Here is a 19054-nt window from a genome sequence, read left to right as displayed (position 1 = left end):
GTTCCTAATGTTTACAACTCCTTCAAACACTTAAGCAGATGTTTCTTAACTCCTCAATATAATTCTTATTGTTGTCTTTTTCACAGTCTATCCTCATCCTATGAAAACCTCTCCTCTGCAAGAAGCTTTTTTTTTTTTTGGAGACAGAGTCTCACTCTGTTGCCCGGCCTAGAGTGCCGTGGCGTCAGCCTAGCTCACAGCAACCTCAAACTCCTGGGCTCAAGTGATTCTCCTGCCTCAGCCTCCTGAGTAGCTGGGACTACAGGTGCACAACACGACGCCTCGCTAATTTTTCTATTTTTAGTAGAGACGGAGTCTTGTTCATGCTCAGGCTGGTCTCCAACTCCTGAGCTCAAGCGATCCTCCCACCTCGGCCTCCCAGAGTGCTAGGATTACAGGCGTGAGCCACTGTGCCTGGCCTGTAAAAGGCTTTATTCCTTCTTTAGAACACTTTATTTGTCCACCCTTAACTCTCTGCTGGATTCCAAGCACCCGGTTTTCACTACTCTGATGCCTGTCGATAGAGAATAATTCTCAGGAGCCCTTCATGGACACTATTTTTCAGGGACAAAAAATAAGAAGTCTAAAAGTCAGCCTAGTGCAGTTGTGCACCTGTAGTCTCAGCTACTCAGGAGGCTGAGGTGGGAGGATTGCTTGAGCCCAGGAGTTGGAGACCAGTCTGGGCAACATAGTGAGACCCTGTCTCAAAAAATAAAAAATGTAAAGTCATCAAAACAATGTAATATCCTGTGTGAAAGGTTGCAGTCACGATGCCTTGTGGTTTGAGTTCCTTGATCATGTACCCCTAAGGGAAGTAAGTTGGCGGTGACCGTAGATGACGGGTGACGGAGTCTGTCAGCCTTGGCAGGTGCGTCTTCATTTCACCTCACACTTTGGGTTCCTCAGAAGGAAGGGCTGGAGCCCTTGCCCACCGTTAGGACAATGATGTTCAGGCTGCTCTTGGCTCTCAACTTATTCCCCTCATTTCAAGTAACAGGTAAATAATTTTAATTTCTTTCCTCTTCTAAATTTTTTTTGAGGTCTTGTGACTGGCTTGATTTATTTTAAATTTCAAATAATCTGTGAAATTTGGACATTTGAAGTATAGTTCTGCTCTAATATGGCAACCTGTTATTTAGAAACTCACTAATTCTTAGACTATAGTATTTTAACAAAAGTCCTTTGGAAATAAGTAAAATTTGTTTAACTATTAGTCGATGGTATCTGAAGAATTTTTAACTTACGTATAATTTTTTTTTTAATTTAAGAAAACTGCTATAAGTAGGTTGGTTCTGAAAGCTCTGAATTTAGGCTGCCTGGGTTCACATCACTGATCCAATTCTTATTAGCTAAGCTTCGGCGTCTATTTAAACTCTCTAAGCCTTTTCCTTATCTGTAAAATGGGAATGATAATAAACCTCATCTCAAGGTCACTGTGAGGATAAAATGAAATAATCCATGTGAAATCCTTAGCTCAATCAGTGCTCGGCTAGCAAGATAAATGTTAATTGTAATTGCTATGTCTACCTGAATTGAATGAGTGTCAAAATGAATCCTGGAGTCACCACCGAAGTGGGTACAATACTAATATTAATAAATTAGTTTTCTTTTGCAATTGGTGAAATCTATTTTCCTCGGTTAAAATTCTTTAAGTTCCCAATGATGAGGATGAGAAGGATAATATATGTAACACTCATAGAGCACTTACTCAGAGCAGCACTCAATTCTCACAGCTAGATGGTAGGTATTACAGTTAGCCCCATTTCAGATGGAGAGACCGAGGGGTAGGCATGTTAAAGCAATCTGCCCAAAGATATGCAGGTACCAGTTGTCGGAGGCAGGGTAGGTGACACCTTAGTCCGACCCCAGAGCTGGTTCTCTTGCCTATTCTGCTATTCTACCTACCATGATGTGGTTTGTAATTTCATAGACTCAGGTAAATCCAGGGTTAAATCATCTTTGGAAAACCACAATTTCTAACAGAAAAAGCTTGTTATCTTAGTGGGCTGGAGTAAGATGTTCATTCAGCTTGTTTTCAGAGTTAGAGAAGGGCCCTACTTGGCTCAAAAATTGGACTGATGGGGTGAAGAGGTATGTTTAAATAAGGAGATATTTTCCCTCAAAAGATACATTGAAAAGTCAGTATCTTCAAATTTATTTATTTGACTTGGAGATACAGAGACTACATTATTTGTTGTTGTTCTTAAACATTATGTGCATGTACCCCTAAGAATGTAAGATCTCCACCTGCAGAAATATAATGGTTGCATATATATTCATCTATTTTGTGGTCTGATGTAGCAGTGAGCACAAATTGTGTATATTTATAAAAAGTGACAATATAATGAAAGACATGAGCTTGTGATGTTATTTCCCAGTGTTTGGTAGCAAGCAGTTAGAGATACCAAATATATTCTAAAAGAATCTTTAAAATTTATTTAAAAATATCTTTAAAATTTATTTTTAAGGGATCTTTAAAATTTATTTTTAAAGAATATATAAAATTTCTTAGTTTATTAGAGAGTAAAGAGAAGCCTCACCCCAACTGAAAATTATTTAAAATTGGTAATTGTACACGAAATGCCTTTCTGCTGTGCGTTGTGGACACCTATCTCTCATTAATTTATTTACTCTCTTTTGAAGATGTTTTGGTAAGACTCAAAGCTTTATATTTTTTTTTTAGGACATTTATTAAAAGGTGGATAGCTAAAAAGCAGTCAGAGAGTTCATACATGTGAAGCCTTTGTTTTCTACTTTGAAATACATTTACTTTTTAAATGCCAACTCATTGTCCTAAAAACTTTTGGGATTTGCTGCCGGGTGTCTATCTAATGAAGAAAGAAAGAGATTGGGGTAGAGGGGACACTTCTGAAATGCTTTTTCCAGTGAGAAAACTTAGGAGAAAGAAAATAATTACAACATACAAAAATGTATGATCCGTTGTAATCAAATGGTGCAAAGCCTTCTGTGTGCTTTTTGTTTTTCTCTCTCTGTAATTACCCTGCATTAAGAAATTAGAGATAAGGAAATTCCCTGGCCAAAGTGTAAGTGTTCTCCCTGGGATTGTAAGAAACTACTGTTACGGCTGTGTTGAGAGATGTGTGTGTGCGTGTGCATGTATGAAGACCAGGTTTTTTCCCCATTAATTTAATAATTCTAACTTATTTGTTCACAGCATAGCTGAAGGTTAAGCCTAACCTGATTCTTCATGATTTGGATGACATCGTAGAAAGATTTTTATGGCTAAATTAAAGTAATATGATTTAGGAAGAATGATGAAAACTTAGACAAGTCCTTTGCTAAAGTCACATGTTTTCTACCAGACTTGGATAATTGTGCAACTGAGACCCACAGAGAGGACTTTGTTGGACTTTGGAATATGAGTCCAGCTTGAAAGTACAGGCTCTTAAAAGAAAAACCATTTGGGATTGATGACAGGAAGGAGTATGCACATAATATGTAGCATTGGTTACATGTTTCAGCCAATACTGGTTATTTTTCAGCAAGCTAATTATGCAGTATGAAGACAAAAATCAGGACAGCACCACTTACTTTTCCACGAGGGCGTTCCTTTTCATTTCTCCCCAAACCTTAGGAAATAAAATGTCAAAATGGTCAGTGGACACAGTTAGTTCACTCATGTTGCTGTGTTCCCGGCAGCACTTCTTTTTCTGAGAGAGGCACAGAAAGCAGGAAAATAACTGGCGTTTGATGAAAAGTCATAAGGAAAGCGAAGTAATTAGAAACTTTATTTGTACTTCGGTCTTCAGCAAATGACTCCGTTGAGGTAGCTGTATACAGAACAAAGTGATTTATTTCTCACGGTTGTGTTGCTGTGGGTCTGGGCTGGGGAAACCGGGGTAATAAGATGAATTTTGAAAAATGCAATGTAATCAACAGATTGCTGTATTTACCCGACCTCTAATACATTATGGTCAGTTTTTCTGACTGTTAAAAAATTGACTGGGTGCTTTGTCGCTTCAGGGAAATGACTCTGCTAAGGCAGCCGTATAGAAAGCAAAGTCCTTTACTTCTCACAGTTGTGTTGCTGTGGGGCTAGGCTTGGGAAAACAGAGTAAAAAGGTGAACTTTGAAAAATGAAATGTAATCAACAGATTGCTGTATTTAAATGACCTGTAATACACTGTGATCAATTTTTCTGACTGCTAAAAAATTGACTGGGTGTTTTGTCACTTCAGGTAAATTTGATAGCTATTTCGAAAGCCTAGACATTGCTTAAGAATTTGTTTTACTCTACTACCATGCCCTAGATAAGATTCTTTTAAGGTAATCATCCTGCAAGGACTTTTACAGCAAGGACTGTAAAATTAATATCAATATATCAATTCCAGGAAACAGAATGAGTCATTGCCACAGATAGATTAGAAATAGAAATGAATCTGTGATTGTAACTCCGAAGCTCTCACATTCAAACCTTTATTATGGGTGGGGAGGGGATCTCACTGCCTGCTCTCCTTTGAGACATATACTCTCTTCCTTGTTAATGTCTTTCTTCTGTTTTTTCGTGAGTGGAGAAATGCCATATGATTACCATTTGGCTTTTATCTTGTGTGGATATCTTCCTCCAAGTATTTCCTGCATGCAATGTGCTGACATTTACAAAATGAAAATTTTTTATGCCACCAACATCCCAGAAGGAAATTCCGTTTGTGGTTTATCATCTCTAAAAGAATAGCTCTTTATTAACTAGTATAAGCATTGATGAGAATACACAGTTCATTTTGGACTCTTTTGTCTAAAAATCAGAAGACAGGCACTCCTTCAAAGCGTAATTATTTCACAGAAGGTCATTGCAAGGGACAAAAACCTTTTTCATCTTATTACATTTTTGTTTGCCTTTTTCTTCAACGAATTTATTATTTATGGAACTTCATAGAGGCTAGAACTTTTCTGCCTAGTGGATAGTTTAGCAGAACATTAGGGAAAATGACATCTGGGTGGTTTTGTGATTGACTGAAGGGGTCTCTGATGTTTTACGCTGTGTTAAGTATCTGTGTCTTTTTTAAATGGTGATTTCTTTGACCCTTTTTGGCTAAAACAAAACAAAAAACAAAAACAAACAAAAAAATCCCTCCAAAACCTCACCCAGAGCTTTCCGTCTGAGAATTATTGCATGTGAATTGGCTCCTGAAGTTGGGAGGAAGGTAACCAAGGTCCCACAGAGAGGTGGTTGCGAAGTGAGTGTCTAACTTTTTGCTTGCTACTTTCATTTTGATGACTGCAAATGTGAGAAGAGAGGCGCACTGGATGGGATCCAGAGCTCCCCAGGCTGGGTGCAGAGGCTTGCACCTGTAGCCCCAACTACTCAGGAGGCTAAGGAGGGAGGATTGCTCGAGCCCAGGAGTTGGAGGCTGCAGTGAGCTATGATTGTGACAGAACACTTCTCTTACAAAAAAATAAATAAAAGAAAGAGCTCCCCAGTCACTTGGTAGAACAGGAAAAGAGTGTTTAGACTTCTTTAGCCTTAGTATTTCAATGCTAATTTCATAGGCATATTAATTTAGTCTGGTGTCACCATGCAGGTTATATGTGTTTCTGTTTTCATTGCTGGAAGAGATTTGCAAGGTGGTGGAGAATTTCTTACTTAATTTTGAGCTACTCCTTTATCTCTGCATCACCATTACCGTCATATTTTTCTTCGTCATCATCTTCATTATCTTGGGGACTCTGGCTGACAAGGTAACCAGGTTTATGGTTCCTAATGGTGTCATTCAGAATTACTCACTCATAGTTCATGTTGGTCTTTGATCTAATCACGAGTCCCTTTCTGCAGCATCTGAACTACCTTGTTGGTTCACAATTCACCACGTAATGTACTGATTATAGCACTAACTCCTATCCACCCCCCCATTTCACACAGAAATCTGAATTATTGACATGTCTGCAAATTTTAATAATGACATGGATTCTAGATTCCTTTGTTGAGAACTTAGGCGAGTGTTTGAAAATTGTTTTAACTTGCTGAGAAGGTAGAAGGTGGTGCTTTTCATTGTTTGCGGATACTTGACACACAATGAAGTATCACAACATCACCAGAGATGCATTTGCAGCTTCTATGTCACCTGATGACTTTCTTTGATTTTGAACACTACCAGTTATAAGGGTACATAATTTAATATCAAGAGGGTTCCATTTTTGATCCACAGACTCTATCTCATAGAAGGTGGTGAGATGGGTGCATACAAGGAGAATGTTTCCTTCCACCATGAGACTCCTGGGGGACTAAAACAAGGTGTTAGTAGTGCCTGCTCCTTCTTATGGTTTGGTGAGACAGGTCCTCATTCATGTGCTCATTCAACAGGTATGTATTGACTATCTTCTATGTGGAAGATACTATTCTAGATTCTGTCACAGATATAAAATCCTACTTTGAACTTTAAAGAAGTAAAAATGAGAATTGTGAAATCTTCCTAGAAATTTTCTTTCTTTTAATTTAGGGCCATTGTGAATACTCATCTGTATATACTAATTGATTTTATGAAAATCAATTATAAGCAGAAGCATCCAGAGAATTGTTGAATTCAACCACAGATATTTGGAGATGGGAGGGAATTTAGACATCTCTCAATTTATAGAAAAGGAAATTGTGTTGATGGTTCCTAGAAAGATGACATTGCAAAGTTTCCTGGCACTTTTGGATGCTTTTAGCCTGGACCCATCTTACTTATCTAAACTCTCCTTTCATGCCTTAATATAAGACCCTCAACTCCAAGATTGCAGCTTTCTTCACTGTCCCCACACCTGCACTCTCCCTTTATGACCGTACTGAGGCTCTTTCCGTCTCGAAATGCACTCTTTCCCCCTTTCTGTCCATCCAAATCCAACTTCTTTTTCACTTTAGATCTTTGGTACAAGACTCACCTCTTTAAGGAAGCTTCTCCTGAACACTGCAGCCTTTATTGTGGACTTGTAAGGGGAGTTCTGGAAGTGTGGCTCAATTTAACAAATATCTATTAAAGTTCTCTTATATTTTAATCTCTATTGGAGTGTGAGGGAATATAAAAAGAGGAAAAGGAATATAAAGATTTAGCACACAAAAACTGCTTGTGTAATTAATTGAGATCTCTTTGCTTTCACAGATGTTATGATTTAGTTGAGAAGGCTATACATAACAGGACATAACATTTGTAGTAGATAAATGATAACACTTGGCACTCCCCTACCTCACCATGCTATTTGGTGCCTTAATGAATTTACATATATTATTCTTATAGTCTGGAATGTCCCCTACACCTCTCACCTGAAGAAGCCTTCTCTGAGACCCAAAATGGTAAAGTGAGCGACTTTTTTCCTTCTCAAAGTTCCCAAAATTATAGTGTGTTGACACGTCTACTTTTTCCACTAGACTGTGAGCTCTTTTAGGGCAGGATCATGTCTTATTCATCCATATAACCTCTGTATTAGGCACAATGCTAGAAGCATGTGGGTATTTAATAAATATTTGTTGAAGAAGGAAAGAATGAATTAGGAAGCATAAGAGGAATGCTCTGGTAAGATTAATGTAGAATGATAAGTCTTTATAAAGAGTTGGAAATTGAGCTGGACAGTAATGCTCGATAGGATTTAAATGAATGATATTATTAAAAATAATTGCTAGCTGACATTTGTTTTGCACTTATATTGTGCCAGACACTGTTCTACAATGTATGTTACTCCAGTGATGGATAAACTAAAAGCCTTGATTTCACCACTATGCAATATATCAGTGTAACAAAATTACACTTGCACCCCATAAATGTATACAAATAAAAAATCATTATCTTCCCCCAAGTCGTATGAAGTAGTTTCTATTATTACTATGATCATACTATTTCATAGATGGAGAACCTGAATCACAGAGTGTATAGAGCAACTAGCCCGTGGTCACACAACTACTGAGTACATAAATCCAGATAGTCTTGCTCCAGGATTCCTGTTCTTACCAATGCTATGTTGCTGCAGGAAGGAGAAGCCATATTAATAAAGAAATTAAACCAGGAATACTGTTGTTTCATGTTCTTGGAACAGATGGCAAGTCTGAATGTGTGGAGACATGAAGAAGTAGGACAGAGACAGGTTAAACAAAGGACTGAATACTGATAACAGAAGTTCAAGCTTTATTTTCCAGATCTTTTAAAGTAGCTGAATTGGGTAGGAAGAAAATATGTAGGAATCCTTACCCTTGGAATGAATCTGCAGTTGTGGGAATGGATGCCTGGTTGAAAGGAAAGGGTATACCTGTAGAAAAGCAGAGAGCTGAGCTGAATCTGGAAAACAGCTCTGTTTAGGAGTTAGCTGAAGAGGATGGTTAGCAAGGCCAGAGGGGAATGAGGCTAATGGAATGTCACTAAGGCCAAAGGGGGAAGGAGTTTCAAAAAGAGACAGTGGTTAATGGCAGTACATGTAGGAGGGAAAGAGAAGTGAATAATGGCTTGGGATTTGGCTCAAAGGAGGCCATTTGGGACTTTGGAGTTTAGGCAGAGTCATGAGGAAGAAAGATAAGACATCACAGGGTTAAGAAAAAGTGGAGGGTGACAAAACTGAGACAGTGAAAAAGAAGAGGAAATAGATAACGTGAAGACAATTATATTACCTAAAATGTCTACCATGGTATTTTGTACATGGTAGGTATGTAATAAATGTTTGCAATCTGAATGACTTACTTGGGTTTGACATGTGGAAGGAGACAAGGACTGGACTTGAGTGTGTGTGTGTGCGTGCGTGCGTGTGTGCGTATGTGTGTGTGCATGTGTAGCAATGCGGGGCTGGTGGGGAGAGAAGTCTATTAGGAAAGAAAGCAGAAGGAGGGAGAGGAAAAATGGAGGGTGGGGCCATTTTCACAAGGAGGTGGGGAGGGAGATTTGGTGCATGGAAGATGGCAGTACTAGAGAGAGGAGGGTAAATCTCCAAGAAGATGAGGAGGAAGAGAAGAGCTTTATAGGGACAGAGATGTGTTGGGATGAAGCTAGGGTAGATGAGTGATTCCATGCTGGTAAACCTGAATTAAAAACTGCTTTGTTAAATAAATCAATAAATAAGAACAATTCTCTCAGAATAGGTCATAGTGTTAAACCTGTATCAACAAGGGCCCCTAGGATAATACATAACTTGACTTTGACGACTGAGCCCATGTTTAACTTTAAATTCTTGCTTGAGTCCTCAAAAATACACAAAATGGCTGGACTTGACCTCAGCTCAAGCTGTGATGATAGGATCACAAGGTTCAAACCAACCCTGCCTAACATCATGGGCAGGGCTCCAGTTTCCAGTCAGATGTTAATCTCAGTATGTCCCTGTGTGTTTCAGAACAAGGATGTGGCTGTTTGACCTTGGCTTTGGGGAGGCCAAATCTGCCATTTTTCTGCCCTGTTTTTTTTTCAAACTTAAAAGCTAAAGCCAAGGATTTCTCAAGGTTGAGGGGTGTGATTAAGAGTTTTAGTCTGTCACACTGTGACATAATGTTTCTAGGCCACAGTTTCCTCATCTGATACATGAAGAGGTTAGACTAGAGGATATCTCAGGACTATTTCCTGGCTTAAAAATGCTTCTAAAGTGGAATTCAAAAATGCCACTTTTTGTCAGCTCTATCAAGGCAGTTCAACCACCCCACCCCTTTGCTCTTATAATCTGACGGAGCAAATGCAAGGAATTGCAAACCAGCCATCTCTGAAATCTCTTGGAGGGATTGCTAACCAGGATCTTAGATGCTAATGTGCTTAGAAATGACTGTGGGACTTTGGGGGGCAATATTACCTTTGTTGTCTCCTGTTTTCCTATAGAATGTTAAAGTCCGACACAGTAATTCTTTCCAAATGTCCAGGCCATGACAGTTACCTAGGAGACTCTGCATATGCCAAAGTGGTCCTGAGCTGGCTCTTCAGAGGTGTATGATTTAGGGAGACTGGACCAGATAGGAAAAATGTACTGTTGTCTTTTTTACAGTTGTTCCAAATGAGGGCTAGGAAATCAGGGGGAAAATATGGTTCTCAAATTTGGTTATTAGATTAAGAAATACATATATTTAGAAAATAACATATTAATAGAGGTGGTCCCTTTATACCTGTGGATTTTCTTTTGCTCTATTAACTGAATTACTGTCACGATATTTATGTAGAAAACTATAAAGTCCTGGTTGTCTACTATTTGGACTACAGGCAACCTTTTAGAATAATAAAATTTGATTTTGGGGAGTGGTTTGGTAGCTTTTGGTATGGGTAGCACTTTCGTGTAAGTGGTACCCATATGTAGTCACGTTGTCCTCTTGGATTGTCCTTCTAGCATTAGGAGAAGAGAGGAAACCTGCAGACTTGTGAACAGTAGGGGCTGGGTCATGTTGCACCCAAGTTTGCTTTGTATTTAGGAAGTTTGGGTCTTGGAGAGCTCACATCCTGCACTGGTGGGCAGTGTCTCTGAGTAGTAGTGATGAATTACAGGGCAGGCTGTTGTTTTTAGAAGTTTTAAAATACTAACTATCTTCCTAATACAGTTGACTTCTCAATGTATCTTTCTATCCTGGACTGGCTTCCTCAAACTCTAGTCCTACAGTTCTAACTCCTCAGGATCTTTTCTCTGGGATGCCTTACCCACCTCTCGAACCCAACTTATCTAAAATTGAACCCAACTGCTTTTTCCCAACAAATTTCCTCTCGTAACTTACCGAATTTTGTCAACAGTGCCTTGACTCTTGCCCTCCCCAGCCCATGAACTCCATGTTAGTTTCCATTCCTGTTCACCATGAGTCTGCTCAGCCCAGCACCAAGGCCTGGCATACCCACTTTCACCCCAGCTGCCACCTCCACATCTCAGGCCTTGTGAACCCACATCAGGGTATTGCATCAGCCTCCTGAGTGGTCACTCCTCATCTCTGTGCTAACCTTCCTCAAGCAGTATGTTCCACACAATTCTCAATGCAGATGTCTTTAATGTCTCCTGTGGCCTTCCTAGTCAAATCCATGGGCCTTTCCTGGACAGTAAAGCCTTTCTAGGAGGTGGTATCAGCCATCTTCACCTGTTCCCTCCATGCATAAATGGAATGCTCTGTTATTCCCTGATAAACCCTTATTACACTAAGGTTATTTCTTTGATTTTAGCCTGCCTAAATTTGCCCCAGACCTCACAGCCCAGCTAAAGGCCAGTCTGTACAAAAGCATCCAGAATCATCCTGCCTGGAATCAGGCCTCTTTCATATGACTGTCAATGACCTTCTATAGAGGTCACGCGACACACGTGGCTTTGGAGTGTAGCTGTTTGTGCACCAGCCTTAGCGTTTCTCCAAGGAGGAAGCAGCTCTGCCTTTTACATCTTTCTGTCTCCTAAGAACCAAGTCCTTCAGGTCCCATGATTTGTGTGCTGAATGAATGGATGACTTTGTCATGGCAGACGTCAGAATACCAAAGGACAATTCTCTGATACATCAGACTTTCTTTTCAGAAAGTACTCATTGATCATTTTGATAATCTTTCTCAAAAATCAATGCCTTAGGTCTTGGTGCTCAGATGGGGCTTTTTACTACTGAACTATTTGACCTCCGAGTTATTTTCTGACAGCTGCATGTAGCCCAATAATTTTTTTAAAGGACAAAAACAAGTGTCCTCTATACTACAGTGAGTGTCTGGCTGTGCAGGAACAAAAGTAAGAGTTAAATGTGGGGCTTAGACTAGTGCTGGCCAAAAGCAACTTGTTTAGTAAATTTATAAAACAGGCTTATATGTCTATTTTTATTGTTACCCATAATCAATGTCCTTATTGGAACTAAAGTCTCTTTAGATTTTGTTTTAAAATCATACTTTCTCTCAATAAGTGTTAATGTACTTGGTATAACTGATGGTTGTAACAGACACAGTCTTGAATAGGGCTGGTTGCCTGGCCTGCTTCTCTTGACAGAAGCCATTGCTTCTGTCATAGTGGCCTCCTCTACACACTTCACTTTCCTCTGGCTCTGGTAAATTCCCTGTCCCCTCACCTCTTCAGACCTAAGGGTGCTCATAACTCTGCTGCTACAAGCCACTGGTTCCAGCACTACCCCTTGTAGCTATGCTATCTCCACATCTTTGCCAACGGTCCTTTCATAAACAAACCCTCCTACTATTGCCCAATTTTCTGTGTGCCATTTGTTTTCTGCTGGGATCCTGAGTGAGAAACACACAGTCAGCTCTCTGTATCTGCTCTCTGTTCCGCATCTGTGGATTCGACCAACCATGGATTGAAAATACAGAATTAGTGGGATGCAGAATTTGTGGATACAGAGGACCAACTTTTCAGATCCACAGGCTCTGGAGGTTCACCTGTGGGTCTTGAACATCTGCAATTTTGGCATCCATGGGGGTCCTGGAACCAATCCCCCACAGATAGCGAGGGATGATTGAATATGCATGTATATCAAGCTTATCCAAAGCCTTTTTTTTTTTTTAATGGAGAGCCTTTCCTTAAATCTTTATTCCTTGTGAAAATAGGGAGAGTTTTCAGATAGATACTAGTCAACAGAATGCCAGATGAAATGACCACCAAGTTATTTTGAAACCGTAACCTGCATTATTATCCTTTTTTCATTTTAACTTGAATTCCTGAGAGAGAGAGTCTGGGGCCATTCATGATAGGTCATTAATAACTCTATTTTTATCTTCCTAGTAGCTCTAAGAGGATGGTGAAAGGTGCTATAGTCTGGCGAATGTTCTGTACTTCCCTTTCTCACATCAGTGTGAAGCCAAACCACCAGCTAAAGTTACCAGAGCTGCAGACTCTTGAATCTCCTTTACCCCAAGAGAACACAGTTTGTCCTCCTGGACTGTCCTGTGGGGCAGTCTGCCCCTCATGGAGCCCGAAAAGGAATCAGCGGTCCGAGGGCCATGTGTTGAAGGGTATCCTGGGCCCAAACAGGAAATGTACTCAGAGGAAAGTTACAGTAACTTAACCGGCTCTGTGGTCAGGAGGAGGTGTTCTTCTGAGCCAGGGAAACCAGCTTCACCTTCGCAGTATGCTCACAAACATCACAGGGCAAGATGGCTGAAAGGAGAAGTTTTCACATGCTTTGGTTCCTACCTGACATGTTAAATTCGGTTCAGTGAGAATTTAAAAAAGGAAACAGCATGATTAGGATCTTACAACCTGATTTTTCAACTGCAAAAGAAACTCTGGCTGTGATGTGCATAAATGGAACCTGATAAAGTTCTTAAAGATTCTGGAGGAAAATCACGTTGCTAATTAAACACGTGTTATATCTTTCTAACTGCTTCTTTAACTTCCCAGTGCATACTTGAGTCTCTAGTGCTGCTTACTCCACTCGCTGGTTCACCAGCTTTTATCTGCCATTTTTATTTCTCTGTGGTGCTATGATAAAGGAACAAACAAAAGCAATTCACGAAAGCCCTGAAGTTAAGGATTTGCCCAGTGAGGTTTAGACTGAAATGTGACTTTATGTGTCGACTAACGCTCCTGTTCAATCCCTTTGTACACTTGGGCAAGCTGGAATGGAAGATCTGCAATGGTATAATCACTGCTTGTGCATCAGAAATGATTTATAAGAGGTATTTCATGTGACCAGATTGTAGACCATACCTGGCATCCATCTATGACCTTCAGGAAGTCTTTTAAATTGTAAGCAAAATGTTTTGTGTTTGTGCATTAGATGCAAAAAAATTTGGAAATATACTTTTTGTAAATATGAGCATGAATTCAATTCAATCTTGCTGAATGAAGTTGTTTTTCTATTCATTCGTGATTTAAAACATTACTCTTAGATGCCCAAACAAATAAATTACACCTTAGCTTTTTCATTATTTGTGTGACCTTGTTCAAAAAGTCATTTACTTCTTTTGTTTTCAGTTGCCTCTTCTGTAAAACAAGGGATTGGCTTTCATCTCCAAGTTTCCTTCCAGCTGACCATTTTTTTGTAGGATGGGACTCCAGCAAAATGGTGGAGAAAATGAAATTTATCTTGTTCTGGTTCTCTTCCCATTCCATTTATTCCCTTACTCAATGACAGCCTCCTCCCTAACTCTCACTTCAGACACCTAGTGCCATCTTCTCTCAAAGTCCAACTTTGAGAGGATCTAGAATCAATCATGAAATTGTGTCAGAATTTTGATGCAACATGGCAGAGTGAAAAGAACAATAGCTTAGAAGCGATGAGGCATGAACTCAAGTCTCGAGGGTCACTTACTTTTCCTGTAAACTTGGACAACTCACTACCTCTTTGACCCCAGTTTTCTTATCTGTAAAACGGGCATAAGGATGACTGTTCTGCCTATTTACTTCACAGATTAATATGGGGTTTAGATGAGATAAGAAAAGGTATTTTATAGCCCTATGAATGTAAGCCATAGTTGCTAATTTAAGCCACCGTGTTTCTCACGTTGCATTTTAGGCTTCATTTTCTTTGGGAATCTAAGCATTAATTGAGCTGGTGGGGAGGGTCCTTTTAAGATAGAGTTCTTTGATGTTGGGAGCCACACCTTAAAGGTGGTTATCCACTCTACCTGTGCAGAGGGTTGACCTGGTTTCTGAATGTAGTAATTGAACCATTTATAATCGGGGAAAAGAGAAAGATTTTTTTTTTGTAAACAAGCTCCCACCTTGACCCTGGCCCCCATTCTCATGGAAGTCCAAGCAACTTTCAATTTTCCTGAAGTCAGCTATATCACAAGATTATCTGTGGGAAATCTTTTAGCTCTCACTGCCTTGCTCATAAGCAGGAGATAAGTACCTTCTCACCTCCGATTTTACTCTTCGTGTTGCCTGTTGTCAAGCAGGAGTTGTGAGGGAAAGAGGTTTGAGGTTACTGCTTCCTGTCTCCACACCTTTAGCTGGTTTAGCTGCTAGGAAAGGCGTTGAAAAGCAAAGCACTAAATTCATCATCAAAACAACTTGTCAATTCAGTTAGAGATATGTCAGTCAAGCCAATCTTTTGATACTGTAAGCAAATACAACTGATGGGTTGACAATGTTTGTCTTTTAACCTGTAGGTTTGACCTAAGTAGACCTTGACTAAACACTCATAAGAAGGAAAATCAAATATTCACAGGGAGAGGGCTAGGTCTGCTAATACCAAAGTAGCCTAAAAAGAATGCTTTCCACTCCTAGCATGAACTGGAAAGCAGAAAGGAATCAAACAGAAGTTAGTCTGGGGAGGCTAAGTATTTCTCTAATTTCTTCTCAGTCTAGATATGTCCTCAAATTTTACAATACGTCATTAAATTATTTGAAGCACTATGGATTCCCAGAAACTCAGAGAACCAAAATACATATAAGAGCCAAGTGTCATTGGATGTTCTGATTATCAGCTGTTTTGATTTATCCATGCTTGTACTTTACTCTCAGAGTAAGGGGTGTGCATTTTTACACAGGCTCCATTTTAAGAGAAAATAAGAGGAATCAGAATTGTGTCTACTGTAAGTCATAATGATCACATATATATTCAATATCACTTAGAGTAACTGGTTATCTTTTTCTATCATCAAAAGGAAATTTCTTTCATTTAGTGTTTCTCTAAAGCAGATGTAAATTTTGAGGTTCTGTGAGATAGTTTCTCATTTAGGTTTCTCTGAATTATTGACATGAATCGAGGTGGGACCAACTGCTATGAGGGAATAAATACTTAAAAAATAAGAGATTTTATCAGCCAACTGTAAACTCAGCTTGAACCCTAATCTAGGAGTCACTTAGCCATATATTAACATATAATAAATAAGCTATTTTAAGCAGAGGACCTGTGTTTAAGAGTCAGCTAATTTAAAAATTATCTGTATTGACATGGAAGAGAAAGGAAAGTAAACATTGACAGGTAAATTGGATGTCTTTTTTTCATCAAATGGCCATATTGAAAATCAATAGCTTTTCCCCAACAAAATCTTTGTACAGAGAGTTACAAAATAAAGTAGTTTTCCTTTCCTTGCTTAGTTTGCTGGACATGCCATCAGCCAAGAGAATATTGAATATGTAACAGCCAGCTAGATACTGGGGTCTCAGATTGCTCCTCCCTGAGGAAGTTCTCATTTTGTAGAGCTGAGGTAGAGTGGGCTCTGGAGAAATCCAATCAATCAATCTCAACAATGCTGAGGTTCGAATTTGGAGGTCCCACCATGGACAGAAGAAAAATCTATCTTCCAGTTATCTCATTACATTATGCCTTGTGAAGGAAAAATAGTTTCAGGACAGAAAGATCGCTGCTTCTCCCTTCTGAAAAACAGCAAACACTGGAATAAGCTCCAGGGAGTCCACTGCATTCCCAGTAACCTTTGAGAAATTTGTATTTTCTTTGCAATAATACCTCAGGCTGGAAGAATGTCTTCTTCATAGCCCAGATGTCCAAACTTCACCTCAGTTTCTGAGCTGTCTACTCTGGTTATGTGATGAAGAAGAGATGAATGAAGACGAGATGCAGGCAAAAGGAAAATAGTTACTTACTGGTTGGGCTGTGTGGCCTAAGGACGATTATTTTCAGCTCCTCCTTCCTTATCACTCACCACACCTAAGCCGATGTCCAATTTTGCAAAGTGCATCCGTAAATATTTCTTGAGTTTATCCGCTTCTTTCACACCGTATGCCAGTCCATTATCACCTCTTGCCTAGACTACTACAAGTGTATCCGAACTGGTTTCCATGTTTTTACTCTTGTGTCCTTGAAATTTACCTTCCACATTTTTGCTAAAGTGATCTATATAAAATGAAAAGTTGTGCACATCACTTTTCTGCATAAAAGCCTTCAATAGATCCCTATTGCTTGCAGGAGAGAGCCCAAGTTCCCGAATGTGGGGAACTGTGTTTGCTTTGCCAAGCTTGTCTTTCATAACTCATGATCCAGTAAAATTGAGGGAGCTGTAATTCCCCACATCTGCCATACTTTCTCACCTCCTTCTCTCCTTTGCCTAGACTGCTCTTTTTCTCTCTTTGTCTTATCCTCCCAACAGTCCCCTAATTTGCCCCCCAACCCCAACACATGTTCTCCCACTTTACCCCAGTCCCCAACACCAAGACGTATCTTAGCCAGGCTAGCTTTTACTTAGTAAAAATTTGTCAGATAAATGTATGCATAATCCTTCAATACTCAGGTCAGCAGTCATCTCCTCCAGAGATGCTTGGCTGGTTCCCCACTTGTCCCCACTGGTTCCCCAGAGACTCTGTGTAGATCACGGTACCACTATTTGTAAAGTAGTGTCTATTTAGTTTATGTATCTTTCTTCTCCACTGGATTGTGGGCTGCCCAAGGACAGAAACTGAGTGTGGTTCATTTCTGGGAAATTAATTCTTCTCTCCCATGTGCATCTTAGAAACATGTCGCACCCTGAGTTAGTATTCAGGAGACTACTGGAGTATAGATGCTGGAGCTTCTCCTCCTCCCTCCCTGTTCCACCTCACTGTGGGTGCCGGGAGGAGGGAGCCAAACTGAGTAACAATCTGGGCTTTCTCTTCAGTCTCACTCAGTTTCTCCACCCACACTCCCTTTTTATCCCCACAAAGAAGTCCTATTCTCATCTTTTTCCTTATATCAGTTCTCAAAGGCAGATGGGGAAGAATTTGAATGCCCATTAAAACAGAATCCAGACAATTAGCAAGAGAAACACAGTTCTCAGAGGGCTCAGTAAACAGAAATACAAATGTCTAACCTATACTCCCTGAAACAGAGGGGAGATGCTGGTATTTCTTGCTGGGGTTGTTTGTCCTTGCAATCGAAACTGGCCTAATGACTCCTTCTAACTAAACAAAGAAAAAAGCCAAACAAAATAAAAACAAAAAACAAGTTGTATTTTTGTATTAAGACAGGTTGAACTTTTCAAATCTTTACATGTTCACTTTTCAGTGTTTCTACAGAATATTTGTTGAATGAACAATAAATGAAACTTAAGTTGTTGAGACATGGGTTCTGAAAAAGGATTTAAGGACATGGTAGTCAAATCTAGCTGCTGTCTGACTACCATCTCCTTAAATTCTTAAGAATGATCAGTCAGATCACAATTTTTCACTTAACAATTATTCAGTAGATCCTTTTAGTCAATATTATATAAAGAAATGTAACATGTAGCCCTTGCTGTCAAGAGACTTGAAAACTAGAGGCCTAAAGGAATTACATATGAATCAAAGCTAAACAAACAGAGGCATGTGAAACAAGAGGTGTCCAAAAGGTGGAACCCAACTAAATGGCAAATGAGTGATACAGACAATAATTATGTTGAGATCCGAGAAGGGATTGGTATTATGGGCCAAGAAGTTAGTAGACAAAGTATTGAGGTTGGTAGACTCAGAGTGTGTTCCTGGGGTTCTCACTTAAATGGTTTTGCTAATTAGGAGGGTTTGGGCTTGAGGAAATGAGGCTGGAAAAGTCCATGGAGGCCCATAAATTTGAGCCTCAGAAGTTAGGTTTCATTTGTTATGCCATGGTTCTCAAACTTGACTGCAATTTAGAATCACCTGAGAAACTTAAAAAAAAAATATGAATGGATGTCTGAGTCCTATACTCAGAGAGTCTGATTTAATTGGCCTGGGAAGCAAAGGTTTTTAAAGTTTCCCAGGTGATTCTAACATGTTGTCAGCTGGAGAAGTCTGTTAGGCCATAATGGTTTTCAATCCCAACTGAATATTAGAATCAAGTGGCTTTTAAGACAATACAATGGACTTTTAAGACTTTTAAGACAATACAAAGGACAAACCATGAAATGGGAGAAAATATTTATGAATCATATATCTGATAAAGAATTTGTATCAAAAACATATCAAAAACTCTAATAATCCAACAATAAAAATACAAATAACCAGTTAATAAATGGGCAAATGATCTGAACAGACATTTCTCTAAAAAGAATATACAAATGGCAAATAAGCACATGAAAAGATGCTTAACATCATTAGTCATTAGAGAAATGCAAATCAAACCATGATGAATTACCACTTCATACCCACTTGGATGGCTATAATAGAAAAGATAGACAATAATAAATGTTGGAAAGGAGGTGGAGAAATTGGAGCCACCGTACACTGCTGGTGGGAATGCACAATGGTGCAGTTGCTTTGGAAAACAGTTTGGCAATTCCTCAAAAAGTTAAACAGAGTTACCATTTGACCC

At 39.4% G+C, this 19054-nt stretch overlaps 1 protein-coding gene across 2 annotated transcripts in view; it reads left to right on the top strand.

Annotated features, from left to right (window-relative positions):
* The first annotated feature begins 797 nt into the window (after positions 1 to 797).
* The window catches only part of CD28 (CD28 molecule), a 28268-nt gene continuing 10011 nt past the window's right edge, over positions 798 to 19054 (top strand). The window contains exon 1 of one of the 2 annotated variants that reach the window (XM_012655268.1): positions 798 to 997. In XM_012655268.1, the coding sequence (XP_012510722.1) occupies positions 943 to 997 (55 nt within the window). In that variant the 5' untranslated portion in view covers positions 798 to 942. The remainder of the gene's footprint in view (positions 998 to 19054) is intronic. The other variant, XM_012655272.1, reaches the window with a different exon arrangement.

This window comes from Propithecus coquereli, unplaced genomic scaffold (assembly GCF_000956105.1).
Source record: "Propithecus coquereli isolate 6110/MARCELLA unplaced genomic scaffold, Pcoq_1.0 Scaffold113, whole genome shotgun sequence".
NCBI classification, from domain to species: Eukaryota; Metazoa; Chordata; class Mammalia; order Primates; family Indriidae; genus Propithecus; species Propithecus coquereli.
This window is presented reverse-complemented; position numbering and strand designations above follow the sequence as displayed.